The sequence below is a fragment of the Linepithema humile genome, chromosome 3, assembly GCF_040581485.1.
Source record: "Linepithema humile isolate Giens D197 chromosome 3, Lhum_UNIL_v1.0, whole genome shotgun sequence".
NCBI classification, from domain to species: Eukaryota; Metazoa; Arthropoda; class Insecta; order Hymenoptera; family Formicidae; genus Linepithema; species Linepithema humile.
In genome coordinates, this window is record NC_090130.1 from 21,327,811 (window position 1) to 21,341,850 (window position 14,040).

The 14,040-nt window shown below is 41.4% G+C and overlaps 1 protein-coding gene across 1 annotated transcript in view; it reads left to right on the forward strand.

Annotated features, from left to right (window-relative positions):
• Positions 1 to 14,040, forward strand: part of LOC105668682 (lachesin-like) — a 123,711-nt gene that overhangs the window by 105,526 nt on the left and 4,145 nt on the right. Inside the window, exons 5-9 of the mRNA XM_012361153.2 lie at positions 3,356 to 3,484; positions 3,609 to 3,743; positions 9,859 to 10,008; positions 12,274 to 12,342; positions 12,553 to 12,660. Of these exons, the coding sequence (XP_012216576.2) occupies positions 3,356 to 3,484; positions 3,609 to 3,743; positions 9,859 to 10,008; positions 12,274 to 12,342; positions 12,553 to 12,660 (591 nt within the window). The remainder of the gene's footprint in view (positions 1 to 3,355; positions 3,485 to 3,608; positions 3,744 to 9,858; positions 10,009 to 12,273; positions 12,343 to 12,552; positions 12,661 to 14,040) is intronic.

Consider the following 14,040-nt stretch of genomic DNA (forward strand, 5'->3'; position numbering starts at 1 on the left):
GCCAATTCGCAATGTTGCTTAACGCTCCGCTATTTTTGTTGCACCTCTTTTATTCTTTTTCTCATTCATTTCAGGATTATACACATTCGTTCATCCGCGTCATTCATACACACATATCCTTTCACTCATTTCTTTAAGGAAGATCGAGATTTGTCTCTGGTATCTTCTTGTTTGCTTGCAGTTCTTCTCTTCTTTAACTTTCTCGATTTTTTAGTCAATAAGTAGTAAGTTTCTCCTTCGTAGGTTTCTTCTGCTTTTTTATTTAACTTACGAACGTGTACGCTTCTTTTGCGACCATGAAAACTCTTTCTTGAACTCCAACATCGCACTCGGTTTATTTCCATTTCAATCTTTACTCTATGCTTGAACGCTTCCATCTCCTTTCAGTTTTATTTTTTAAAGAAAAGTCAGTATTTCTCTCTCCTTCCCCTCTCCCTTTCTCTCTTAGTTTTCAGAAATAGTTTCAACGCGTGCTTGTTCCTCTTTAATTCGCAAATATGACTGTTCCTTGTGCGCGTCTTTCTTGTGTTTTCATTCTTTCTCTCGCCTCTGTGCTTGCCCTTGTGATCAACTCCTTTATCGTCCAGGTATTGTTTCTGGCGCGCTTCATACTTTAATTAACGAATTCTTCCTCTCCCTCCTCTCCTTCCAACACTCGCGTACACTTTGCCATCCTGCACTTTGCGATTACCACCACGACTCTTTTTTTACCCTTGTCCAAGCCCTTCCTCTTATCCCATTCTTTTTCTCACGGCAATCACGACAATCCCGCTCTTCAAGGCGCGCTTCAACTTCTCCTCGCATTCTGCCATCCTTTTTCACTCACGAGCTCTTTCCGTTCTTCTCCGGTGACCCTTTTCGCTCATGAGTGAACGCCCACACTCCTTACGTCCCTCCCCACCCCCTCCGTCACGCACTCGCTCTCCATCACGGACACTCTGTTCTCGTTCATGTATGCGTGAACAAAATCCCAGATAAACCGCCAAACCTATTTGCCGGAAACTGTCCGCAAATACTAGCGGGGAAATAAAGTTTCCCTGGTTGCGGAGTAGTGCGAAGTTTCGGAGACTTTTGTGCCGCCGATCGTTGTAGGATACTTTCCAGTCTGCACTTTTCCAGCTCCGTCGAAACTTGGCTAAAGCAATCGGCGTATCTGGACACGTGCATTTTTGTAATTTATATACCAATAAATATTTACAGCTCGCGGAGTTCAATCCGAAGATCGCTGCGGCAATGCGCGCTCATTCAAAACCGTGTTTAAACAGCCGCGATCATTATATCTGTAAATTGTTATCAGAAATTTATCCCGCATATATGCATTTATTATAGTAAGAGTTTACAAATAGATTATTCCCTATTGTTATTAATTATACACTATACATGCGTAACGATTAAACATAATGATTGTTTAATCGATTTTATGTTACCAAAGATAACAATTTATGCTTTCCAAGGTAATAATTCCAGGTTACAACAGCACAGGTACCGGAAGTCGGAAAATATTCGCCGATGAACAGTGAATTGCGGTCAATTTAATTGCTTCATTAGGCGAAAAAGCCGCGTTAGCTTAATTCGGAAATCTGGTACAAGGGAAATGTGAAATGTAAAATCTATTAAACCTAGTTGGCGTTATCGTTTTTTTTCTTCTTTTTTTTCCTCCTCTGGCTGCGGTAACGGTCGAATAAATCGGCACTCGCAACTAATTAACTAAAGAGCCCACACGGCGGCTCGCGCGACCCGACCGCTGGTTTACAGCTTATCTCGTATGCAGGTGATTTCAGGCCGAGTCAGCAGGCGTTTCAATAACATAAATCGCCTTGCACAGAGATTAAACGGCGGAGCCGACGAAGTCGTTCCTCAACGACTCGAAAATTCATTCCCTCTGAAAATATCGAGCTTTTCGCTCTTTCATAGCGAGCTAAATGTACGCCTCGCTTTTAAAATTATTTTTCCCGCGTTGAAAATATGGCAAATCTCGCAACTATAACTTGCGAATGATAAATATCACGTGGAATAGGCGTGTGTAATTTCTCGAAGATTTAGTGTGACACTTTATCCAGGTATATTTCGCAAGCAAGACAAGGGGGGCTAAGGGGGGCAAGAACATGAAAGTTAAGGATAACAAGGGAGTTTTAAGCCGTGGATGTTCAGTGCCAAGGCTGCAACCGTAACGGAGAGCCCTGTATTCGGCTTACGTCTTAAAACTTAAGAAATGCAAGGCAGACGAGTTGCAGCAAAAGTGCGACGTCTTCCCCAGCGCGCGGTGGAATTCCTTAAGTCCTAAATTTTACATTCCGCCTCACGTGCGGCTCTAATCTACATCCGTTAACTTCGCGACTTATGAATCTTTCTGGTTTTTAAATATCACGCTTTTTTACGAAAGCGCAAACACACACTGACTATTTTTTCGCAAATAAAAAGTTTGGTATGTTTAATTAACAAAGCGCAGCTGTGCGTTCTCAAATAGTATAAAAAAAAAAAAACAAATTCATTGGTATGCAATATTCATGCGAGTTTTCGTTGAATAAAAAAATGTTTGAATTAAATTGAATTTATGCCGCGATTATTGAGCAGCATTGTTGAATGTGACTCAGTAATGGTGGATTGTGTAATGGCAAATATAAAGCGGATGAAATGTAAACGGCTTCAGAACGTACTTGGAAAAATGTACATTTTTAATTATTTGTACTGCAAATACGTATTTTATTACAATTTACAAAGGAGCGACAGAGCTAAAGTATTCATTATACTCGCAACTGAGAACTTACGTAAGATATACGCTAGCAAGAAGCCATCGACAAGTGTTTCGTCTAGGATGCAAGGCGGGTTTTGCGAGTAGCATGTACGAGACATGCAATGTTAACGGAGATTAGACTGCGTTGCAAAAACAATGGCGCGATGATTAGTATCGGTTACGCAGAAGTACAAAGCAACGTAGTCGACGTGTATTAATTTGAATCCTGATTGCGGAATTTTTTGCGCATACTTGATGAAAATTTCTTACTAACGCAGTAAATTTATGTTCCATGTTGTCTGACTACATTTAGATTCCATTATCATTTACGAGTAAAATAAATAAAAATTATAAACACAAAAGATAAATTTAACTATTTTGTAATATTGTCTGCGGCATTAACTTGCGATTGTACATTCAATAATAATTGTTAATAACAATATTTAATTTTCTTAATTCTGTTACGAAAATTAACAATAATCTGTTAATTAGGTTAATTAGGCTTTAGGTGATTAGGCAATAGATAATTTAGGCATTAGGTGATTAGATAATTAGAACTGTTAGGTAACAGTTGACAATAATATCCGCATTTTCATTTAATTGACAAACTATCTGTCGCAGTGCCCACCGTTGACGGATCAATCTTCAATATCACGAAAGTGAACAGATTGCAGATGGGAGCGTATCTTTGCATTGCGACCAACGGTGTACCGCCATCGGTCAGCAAACGAATTTTGCTTCTTGTACATTGTAAGTATTTCACTCGAAAATGTGCCGTCTTATTTTAATATATATAAACAGTCGAATGTAACAAATAATATAACCCAGACAACTGTATGATACCTTTCTTTCACGTTTGTCTCAATGTTAATAGTTACTCCAATGATTTGGATCCAGAATCAATTGGTAGGTGCCCAAGAAGGCCAGCAGATGACGTTAGAGTGTAACTCCGAAGCATATCCAAAATCCATCAATTATTGGACGAGAGACAACATCATCATAACGAACGGTATGTTTGCACAATGATCAACAAAAGCGAAAATTTTTTATGCGTTAAAAATATTTTAAAAAGACTCGCGCCGCAGATGCAAGCGAAAAAGTGCATTAAACCTCGAAAACTCCGAGCATTTTATTCGGAATTCCAAAAAAGAAGCCCGAAACGATCGGAATTATGCGTCGGCGGCAGCAATTACAGAGCGTCCGCCAGCAGTAACGACATTAATTCGATCAATGACAGCGTTAATAACATCAGCAATAACAACGGGTAACAGTAGCAGCAATAACAACGGTTCAATAGATTGCCATTTCCGTGCGTACCACACGCGCGTCCCTACTATAATTTAATGAATGGTAATCGAACTCGCTCGCCGACATACTTAACCATACTTTACTCACGGACAGTACATGGTCAGGCCCGGTTTGCTCATCGAATCCATTTATATGCTAGAATTTAAAGGTCGCCATAAACAGTTAACGTTCCGCCGTGCTCATTTGCCACGCGAAATTGGATTGCGCTTTCCAAACACGTTGAATTACAATGTTTAAAAAAAAAAAGCGAACGCTAATGCGTTCTCCAGAACATATCGATTTGCTCGCTAATGAACATACAATATGTGTCTTTAATAACGCAATAATTTACTAAATAACTTTAAGTAATTACTAATAACTGTTTAATTATTCCTGTAAATAACATTTCTTCGACGTAATATAATTAACGCGAGCTTTGCGTGTGCGGTGTAATCGGTGTGCGGAGCGCATTGTTTGACGCAAGAAATAATGCCTGGCAGATGCATGTGTATCGCCTATAGCGGTGATATGTAGCAAATCGGACCTGACAATGCACGATGCTTCGATGCAGCGCGTTATACCGAAAAGCAGCGCGGACCGCATGTACGCATAATTATTTCGGATAATTAGACATGACGCTGCTGCGCGAGCGCGGGCGTGCGGTATAAGCGTATACGCCGAGTAATGTACCTTCGGATCCATTAATGCGCCGGGGCCGACTCCGCTTCGGGTCACGGATATGCGGGCTCCGCGAGTAAGAACGGCCGACGGCGGCGTCCGCGCCGTCGCCGTCGCCCGGTGTCTGCAGCTGCTAATCGCGCAGCTAATTAGGTTAATTTCGGATCGCTTCTACCGGCGCACCTGCAGCGACGCGAGCGCTGGCGTTTTGCTACCGGTGATCGATGGCTCGCTGCTACCGGTACGATTTCCATTTGCGACGCCGGGGAGATTAATCTTTGTTTGCCCGGGTCCCCGAGATTTTTATTTCACAGGCTGGTTTTGGGGGCGAAGGGGGCGAGAAGGGGGAGGTGAAATGAAACGGGCCGCGCTTTCTGTCGCGGCTGAATGGCTGTCCGCTTATCTGCGACGGAATCTGGACCTGAATAAACCGCGTTAACGATCGTCAGTGACTTATGGGAATTTCACTTTTTCACACCGTCGAATGACAATGCGCGATAAACGCTTTTTAACGCGCGGACGACAATATATGTAAGGATTGTTGATTGCTTTTTAGAAGAACACGTGTGAAATTCTCAACACATCAATCGCATTTGATTGAAGAATTTCTATTTTCTGATAAATCGTAGTATTAAAAAAAGCAATTATGAATAATTTCTCGATTCGAAATTGCAAAATACGAGGATTGTATAAACTTAGAAAGTAATCGAAAGTTTTTTTCGCGAGTTCGCGAGTTTCCTGGATGCGTCAGCGCGAGCTTTCAATCGAAACGGAATGAAAATCCCGTAAAACCGAAGGCGACCGTTTCGCGGCTTATCTGCCGCGATTTCGTGCCCGCAGCCCGGATGGAAAGCATGCGAATTACGAATGGCCTGACTGTCAAGTTATCTCGCATTATATTCCCCGTGTCAACCGCACATGCCCCCCGGTGTTTCGGCGTAACAGTTACGACATGCTTTACGATTTAACGTTCCGCGGATATGCGCCGCCCGCTAATGCGAATTCAGCGCGCGTGACCCACGCACGATCAGATATCGGGCGTGCAGCGGCGCCGTCATCTATGTGCACCGATTTTCGCATCGAATCGGCCCATTCATCGGTAACGCGACACGTGGTGAATAGCGTGTGCGAAGCTGGACTCGATTTTCAAATCGATTCGAATATTCGCTTGGGTGAAATTGTTATTTAGATTGCATTTTTTTTTTTTCGAAAAAAATTTCACGATAGACTGTTACCCGTTCCGCGAATATCTTTTTTTTTAAACGATGTGATAACGATATATTTGTACATTTGTATCCGAGCAGATGTATATGCGAGGTGAGTTTTGATATATATTCCTAGCAGTAAACTCCGGTTTGCATTCAGCCGTAAAACGTTATTCACCGCAGGTGCTCGTCGGTCGGAAGCGTGCCGCGATTATGGGAAAATCGCGATTCAAAATTGCACTGTGGTACGTGAGAGTCCGACTGAAGTTGGACATTCGAATTTCCGGCAAAAACATAAAAGTTTCAACGATGCCGTTGAAAATTTTTTCCCGCCAGCAGAAAGGCGAGTTGTCTGCTTATAAAGCTTTACTGGGGGATATCCGGCGAGTCGAAAAATTCATGAATTTTCCTACTCGGGACTTGGCGAAAAATTTTAAGTTACGCCGAGCGTTTCCAGTCACGCAGCTCAATCGACAGAAACGCTTACATATAGATACCGCGCCGTCCATTCTCACGGGAAGGCAACTCGAGTCGTAAAGCGGCAGAAAGTACAATTCTATTATGCTCTGCTATAGTTGGAATCATATAATGGAAATAGCCATCTCGCGTTCTCACTGCAGCATAGCAAAGTAGCGAATATAAAAAAAGATGAAAAAACCAAGCTTTAAATTTTGTGTATCAAAGAACGTATATATCAATGTCTCGTCGTAATTTATGTTAAATAAATTTTAGATAAACTTATTAAGTATCGCCGTAAAATAACGTCTCGCACACCTGGCGAAAATCTTGCTAGATAATTACCGTGGCGATTTAACAAATTGTTGCAAATTCGACAGTTTGATGAAGCGCGAGGCAATAAATTTATCGTCATATAAATTTAGCGCTGTCCAAGAAGCGGATGATTGAGAATTCGAGTCCGCCAGTTCGTTGACAACGGGATTACACCGTAAATCAGTGCCTTTGGAAAACATAATCTGTCAGTGGGCAAACACACACGTTATGCGCGCGCCGGCACTCCAATTCATTTTCAGCATAGAGTGCCTGGCGGTTAGCAATTACACGATATTTAACGTTTCGCCGCTCTGCGTGCGCGGGTTTGTGTGCCTCAAATTAGATACGTCGGTGTTAAACTCATTACAGGCTTTACATTTTTTATGTTCATACATTCGTGGCCAAATTGTGCGGTCTGGTTTTAAAGGAGCGCTTTTCCGAGTCACCATTGTACTTCCTCGCGACAGTTCCGGGTATAATTTCTCTCCCGGAGAGATTTCATTTTCAGCGTTAATTACATTTGGAACGCTTAATGAATTAAAATTAAATATCTTGACAAGAATATCCTTGAACTTTAATGGAACACTTTCAACAGAACTTTTGCTTTTTTATTATGAACGAGAGAATTCCTGCACATCGTATCATAGCAAATAATTTTAACTAATTGATGTAATTCAAATTTAATTCATTCCAGTACAGTTAGACACACAATTTCCGAGATAATATCTTGAATGTACATTGAATTTTTCTTCCAATAGCATTGTTTATATATGTCGATAACTCTTTCGCGCAATTGTTTCACAGTTTCCTTCGCTCGCGATTGGCACGAGCCAGTGCTCGTCTATTTATTTCGTTACAATGGAGTCTTTTTTTTGCATTTTTACATAAATCAAGCGCGAAAGTTAGATTGCGTTCGTAAAAGTCCCAAAGTATTGTGTGATCGATGACACGGGCGCGTGATCGTAGAAACGTCGGCGTTCGGCGAAATTAAGCGTGAGCGATCGCCGCAGATGGAAATTACGTCGGCAGTTTGAGTTTCCAAGTCAACGTGATTCATGCCCACATATGTCGGCGAGCCGTGCGCCGACGACGTGCGGGAGATACGAGTAACACAAAATATCGGTCCCACCGACTTTCGGATTTAAAAGCAGTTTTATCCCTGCAGAATCCATTCGACCCCCACCGCCGCCGCCGCCGCCGCCGCCGTCGCCGCCGCCGCTGCCGCCACCGTGGGTAATGCTCGGCACCGTAGTTCAACGTCGTTAAACTTTTTCATCTGCTTTTCAAACTCAAAGCCGGCCGAAAGTTTTTCTTCCGCTTGTGGGGCTCGAATGGTGCCACTACATAAATGCATTCTACCCTTTCCGCCCTTATTCCACCTGCTGTTCTACTTCTCCCCCTCCTCCGTTCCGCCGCGTGCTCAATCTCACCCTTTTCTCCACACATTTCTCTTTCTCTATCTCGGAGACGTAAGTTTTCCTCCCGGCTGGGAAAATACTTCACCGTTCCGCGTTGCCGCGGGTCATTACACCTATAGATTTCACTCTCTTCCGAATGCGCCGCCACCTCGAATTGTTAATCAAAACTTCTTTCCGCGCTCGCGCCCTCCGTCCCGACCCGCCCCAGCCCGCGCCACTTTTCATCCACCGTGACGTTATCGAGAGGAATCGAAACGCTAATGCCGCTCTCCGATTTGCTAGACACCGCGAAAGGTATTTCACTTCCTTTATATCCTTGTGCCATTTCGCGCTCTTTCGCGGAAAACTTTCCTAGCGGAGATAATACACTCCGGTATGAACAATTGAGACGCGAACACTCGGGGGATAGTTAAACGAATGTGCCAAGTTTCGCGCCTTTACTGTAATGGGATTCTTTCATTATAAGCTCTGTATCTGAAATGGGTCACGTGATCGCGCATAATTCTCCAGTTTCACTTTACTATTCCGTCGACAAGTAACGACTGGTTGGCGTGCTCGGCCACCATGATAGCGCCGCGTACCTGTTCCATCTCGTTTTTGGTCAGCCGGAGCTTCCCCGAGCATACCCTTTGCAAGGAAATGTAATTCCGCAACCAGAAATGGAAGGCGCGGGACTGAGATACAGATACGTAAACTTAATAAATGGTTATTAAATTGTTGCGCTTGGACGTCTCTGCTTAAATTGTTGCTTCAAAGACACATGATTGTCGCGTTATCGCGAAATGAGATGGATTTTCTGTCCGGTTATATAAAGTGTGCGTGATTTATTACGCGAGAATACATATGTTTATCGGAATTCGCGGGAATATTTCCACGCTCGACAGTCGACATGTGTGTGCGAGGTACGAATAATAAGGACCAAAGCGCTTGGAACAATTTAAACGGCCGGCAAAGAGAGAGGAGGGGTGAGCCTGGCGAGCAAATATGAGGGGCAGCATGCGCTCACGCGAGAAACCCTAATGCTAGTTTTTCTGGTCGACAGAGCACGGAACACGCTGAACCGTGAAGGCATATCAGAAGTGCGGGATATTGGCAAATACATTTTGGAATATCGTCATATTACGTTCGGTCCAGCTGAACGATGAATCGAAAACGTGGACACATCACGCTTTACTTTCGCTTTTCTTCACATGTCATCGTAATAATATCAATGTAACAATGCACCAGCGTTATCGAATAACAATTTGTATATTCCTCTCTACAATCTGCATATTTTACCGACACTTTTCAAGTTGTGACACATCGACGCAATATAAAATTATGATAATGCGATCAATTTTTAATAAAATCGCGGGGAATGGTAAGTTATATTTCAACGAAGTAATATCTCGGGGAGATGTAGATATTACTCCTAGGACCGATGCTCGGTTTGCGGGCTAAGTATGTATGCGCAATATATCCACGTCGCATCAGCCCCGGGTTTCCCTATGTAAAACCTGTGTAGTTTCAACGGAACCAGCTTTCGCCGTAGATTAAAACTAATTCCATAATTTTAGCGCGAACAAAGAAGACGTGAAGCATCTTTTATCTCGCTTGATATTTATTAAGCTTCTGCAGCTTAAGCTGGAATCGGAAACTTTATGCATATAGCATCGTTGGGTCTTAGCCGTTTTAGCATTCTTCTTTATAATTTTGCGAAGGAATATTAATTTGACAAAGTAGCGAAATGGCGAAATTTTTATAACAACGTTTTGTCAAATTGCAGGGGAGAAGTACGTGCTGTCTTTCTCAGACAATGTTTACAAAGTGCATATGAAGCTCATGATACGTTCCGTTGCGATGAGCGACTACGGCAGCTATAAATGCATATCTAAAAACTCCCTTGGCGAAACGGACGGCAATATCAAGCTCTATCGTGAGTACCATTTTCCCATCATTTAAATTACTTTTAGCTGGTCAACAGACATTGTGTAATAATTCATGGAAAATATGTTCATATTCATGTTCGCTAGTGCATTATAATTTTGCAATTTGCATAGATTTGCAAATTACTGAACAATTCTGCTGATTTTAATCCAAATTAAACTTTACTCAATTCATACAGCGTATAAATTAACATCCTCAAACATGTTTTAGCAGTTACATATAAATCAACGAATCGATGATTGTTATTCTTCGTTCCATCAAATATTTTGATAAATTGCGATTTTATAATTGACTATTTTAATAGATTATAATGATTTTTCATTTTATGAATGTATGCTTTTTCATCTCCTTGTTATTTTTTCGCAAACGCTCTTTTTAAAATCTCAGCAACGAAACATTTCGCTACTCAGGATTACTTCATACGAATTTAACGACTACATCTCGCGTGGCATTTCACCATCAAATTAATTGCACAATTTGCGTAAGAGCGATGGAAAAGTGATCCGGCAAACTTATGACGGATAACATTATATTAACGCGATATATGATTTATCGCGGGCGTATTTCTCGACCGCGGAGCCGATATCGATTCGCGCCGGTTTTCGAACATTTGTCAAGCGGTCCCTTATCGGCGCGGTCGTCGCACTTTCTTTTGTTCCGCGACTTCGGCCGCGCGCTATCAGAAATCGTTAGTCGCGCAATGAAGACCGTATCCATCAGGTGAGAAATTAAGCATCCGACGGGAGCGATTCGCCGTTCCGCGCCGTCCCATCAGACAGCGCGATAAGACTGGAGCGCAATTCTTTCGGAGACACCGGAGCGAGATATATCGGGGACGTAAGCTGAGTTTGAAAAGTGACGCCCCCGCGACGGCGGTGGCGGAGCTAGTGCCAATCGCGACTCGTCGATAACCGGAATCTCTCTCCCGAAATTTCGCGTGAGGAAAAACATTTGACTGAATGCATATGGGCTCAAATGGAAAAGCCACAAGGGAAACATCAAAGTCAGCGTGTTTTATCGTTGACATATATGTGCAATAACGATCGCGAAAGCTTGGCGTGGCAGAACGCAATAGCGGCACTCACACATCGCGCGACATAAATTAGTAAAGTTGTCGCGCTCGATAAAAATTGTATTTTCTTTTGCACCGATAATGAACATTATTTGATCGATGAGATTTTATTAATTAAAAAGCGCCCGCCAATATTTCCGCGCGACAATTCATTCGGGAAGAGGAAATTTCATATCAATCATCCGTCGCGGATAGACACTTTACCGGCATTTTCCTCAAACTTTTCATTGATTCGATATCAAAGGCAGACTCATCCGCGCGATAAGGAACACCGTGAAAGTCAGCTCGTGTCTGTCTCCTCCGCAAATCGTATTTTCCGGAAAGCGGTGTGAGCCGTGAATCACCGATAACCGCGAGTGTCGATCTGCGCTTCCTTCCCCCCCCCCCAACCCTTCCGCCCTCATTCCCTCTTTCGCCGTGCAAAAAGAAGCCCCTTCTATCTATCGATCAGTAATTGTAGGTTTTCGCCTTGGCGCGTCCGCAGATTGAACCTTCCAGCTTTGTGCTTTACTGCGACCGCCGCCGAATCGGTGGATTACCGCTAAGCCGCTTAAATAAGTGTTCGATTGTGTTGACGATTTAATGCGCATTAGCATTTTAAACCAGGCCTTTCAATCCGCGCCGAAAGTTGCTGCAATGGCTGCCGGATTCGAGTTTTAATTGCTTAACTTTATCCAAACGGCGGGAGGGGATGTTTTTCCATTAATACTAACGTTGCTCGGCTCTAAATAGAATTGCGCGTTTAAAAACGATGCAAACAGGTCTTTATCACGATCGGTTAGCGATTATTTAACTTTTCCGTTTATCGGCATTTATTGTTATGCGTTAAATGATGTTAAAGCAATAACACAAAATTTATTTCCAAACGCTGGTATATTTCAGTTAAAATTTACACGATGCAGTGATATAACGCAGCAAAACGTTATTTTGCACTATTTTATTCTGTTTGTGTTAATTTCATAATAAATCATGGGTTTTATATAATTTATATAGCTTTTCACACATATTTTATTGCTGTAATGGGATGTTTTTAGGATCTATTTAAGATGTCCGTTTTAGAATGTTCGAAAAAAATGTCCTATTTAGTTAATTTTAATTAATTTTTGCATATGAAAATTTAGCTGATGTAGATTAAGATAAATTTGAATTAAAAAAATGTTAATGCATTACATGTTTTAACAGACATACCGACGCCCACTACGGAACCAACGACGACGAGCACAATGCCCGTTCCTACCACCGTAGAATCAGGTAATTTAATATTTAATATCGATTAAACAATTTAATTATAAAATTTCTTCATTATTCATTAAAATAATGAACTTCAACTCTTGTTTTCTATTGCTATGAAAATTTTATAATAAGAACTTTATGATTCAAGTAATGTAATCATAAATGTGCACGATAGCATCAATAATTACATGATTACACAACAATTAATAAGAAAAATATTGTTTCCAGTGGACAATACACAGTGGAAAATACTGCGGCAAAAGCCTGTGCCCAGTCTAGAGCCAAGCTCTAATGAAATAACCGACGCATCTTTGTCGACTGTCGTCAAAAGCGAAGGTACGCTCGGTTTCCATTATATTCTTTTAAGTTTCCTTTTTTTTTTACACTATCACCAGCTCAGATTTTCGCATTAAACAAGATTAAAGTCTCAGGAAAAGCACCAGGTATTTTAAATAGGAAAGCGTTATGCAGACAAAGTCACCATTTAATTTTATTTTAAATTGCGTTGAAATCTCTAAATAAAAGAAACACCCCGCTTGTGTTTCTGCGATATAAAATTATAATTCTCTGTAACGCCGAGAATATTACTCATTATTAAAAATGTTTTTGTTGAATATAATTATGTTTACAGTTAATTTGAATACAATTGGGCTATAATGCATTGGACTATAATGTAATTAAATGCCTTTTGAAAAATATGTGTCATAAATGAGATTTACCTGCAATATTAATCGTATTACCGATACAAGCGCGCATTAATATATAAACCCGGAAGAATATAATCAAAAGAATACATTTTGTTATTAAGTTTTCCGAAAAGTCGAAACAACCGCGAAGCACAATCTCGATTTTGTTATACGCGTAACAAATTGTTCATCGTATACCAAATTCATACTTTGCGCGTCGCAGCGAGCAAAGTTTGTTCGTCCTTTCGTTATTTTAATATGACGAACACATTATAAGTGGCAATTCCGGCTCTGCATCACCATCGTTACAATTACGCGCGTCGGCGACAGTTGCGGTGTTGTCGAAACAAGTTTGAATATTCAAAGCTACGGCCATGCAAACCTCGCGAAACTTTCGCGGGAAACAAAAATCAGATTAGCCGACTGTGCGGCGAAGGTGAGATTCGGCAACCGCACTGAGACTTCAATAGAAACTGCCGTTTCAGGCAGTCCCGAGTGACATGTACTTTCTAATGATTAACATTCTCACCGTTATTCACCATAATAATTTGATTGTTCAATCATAAATTAATCGGTTCAAAACAAGCCTTTTTTTAATAATTAATATTTAAAATTATTTATATAGAAATACGGTCTCAAAACCTTGAAAACTTTTTACACATATAATCAAATCTTATTACGCTAAAAAAGTGACACTGCATTTCGTATTTTGTTATAATAGATAGATGCATTTGTCAAAAATTGAAATTTCTCTTCCCGTCGGCAAAGTTAAATGTATCTATATCGAGTTTATGTATCTTAGTTCCGATACGTGCGACCAGACATACGTATTTCGAGCAATAAAATATTGATTTATGCGATCGGTGAAGAGGAACGCTTGAAAACACGTCACCTTCCGCAAATACGTTGCCGCGACCCGAAATTCGCCAGGATACGTCGTCTTAAATCATCGCCCTCGACGTAATGCGAGAACTTACACGCTGCCGGGCAGTGGCGGAACTTTCCTCCAGAAAGTTTCGTGGAAGGCGCG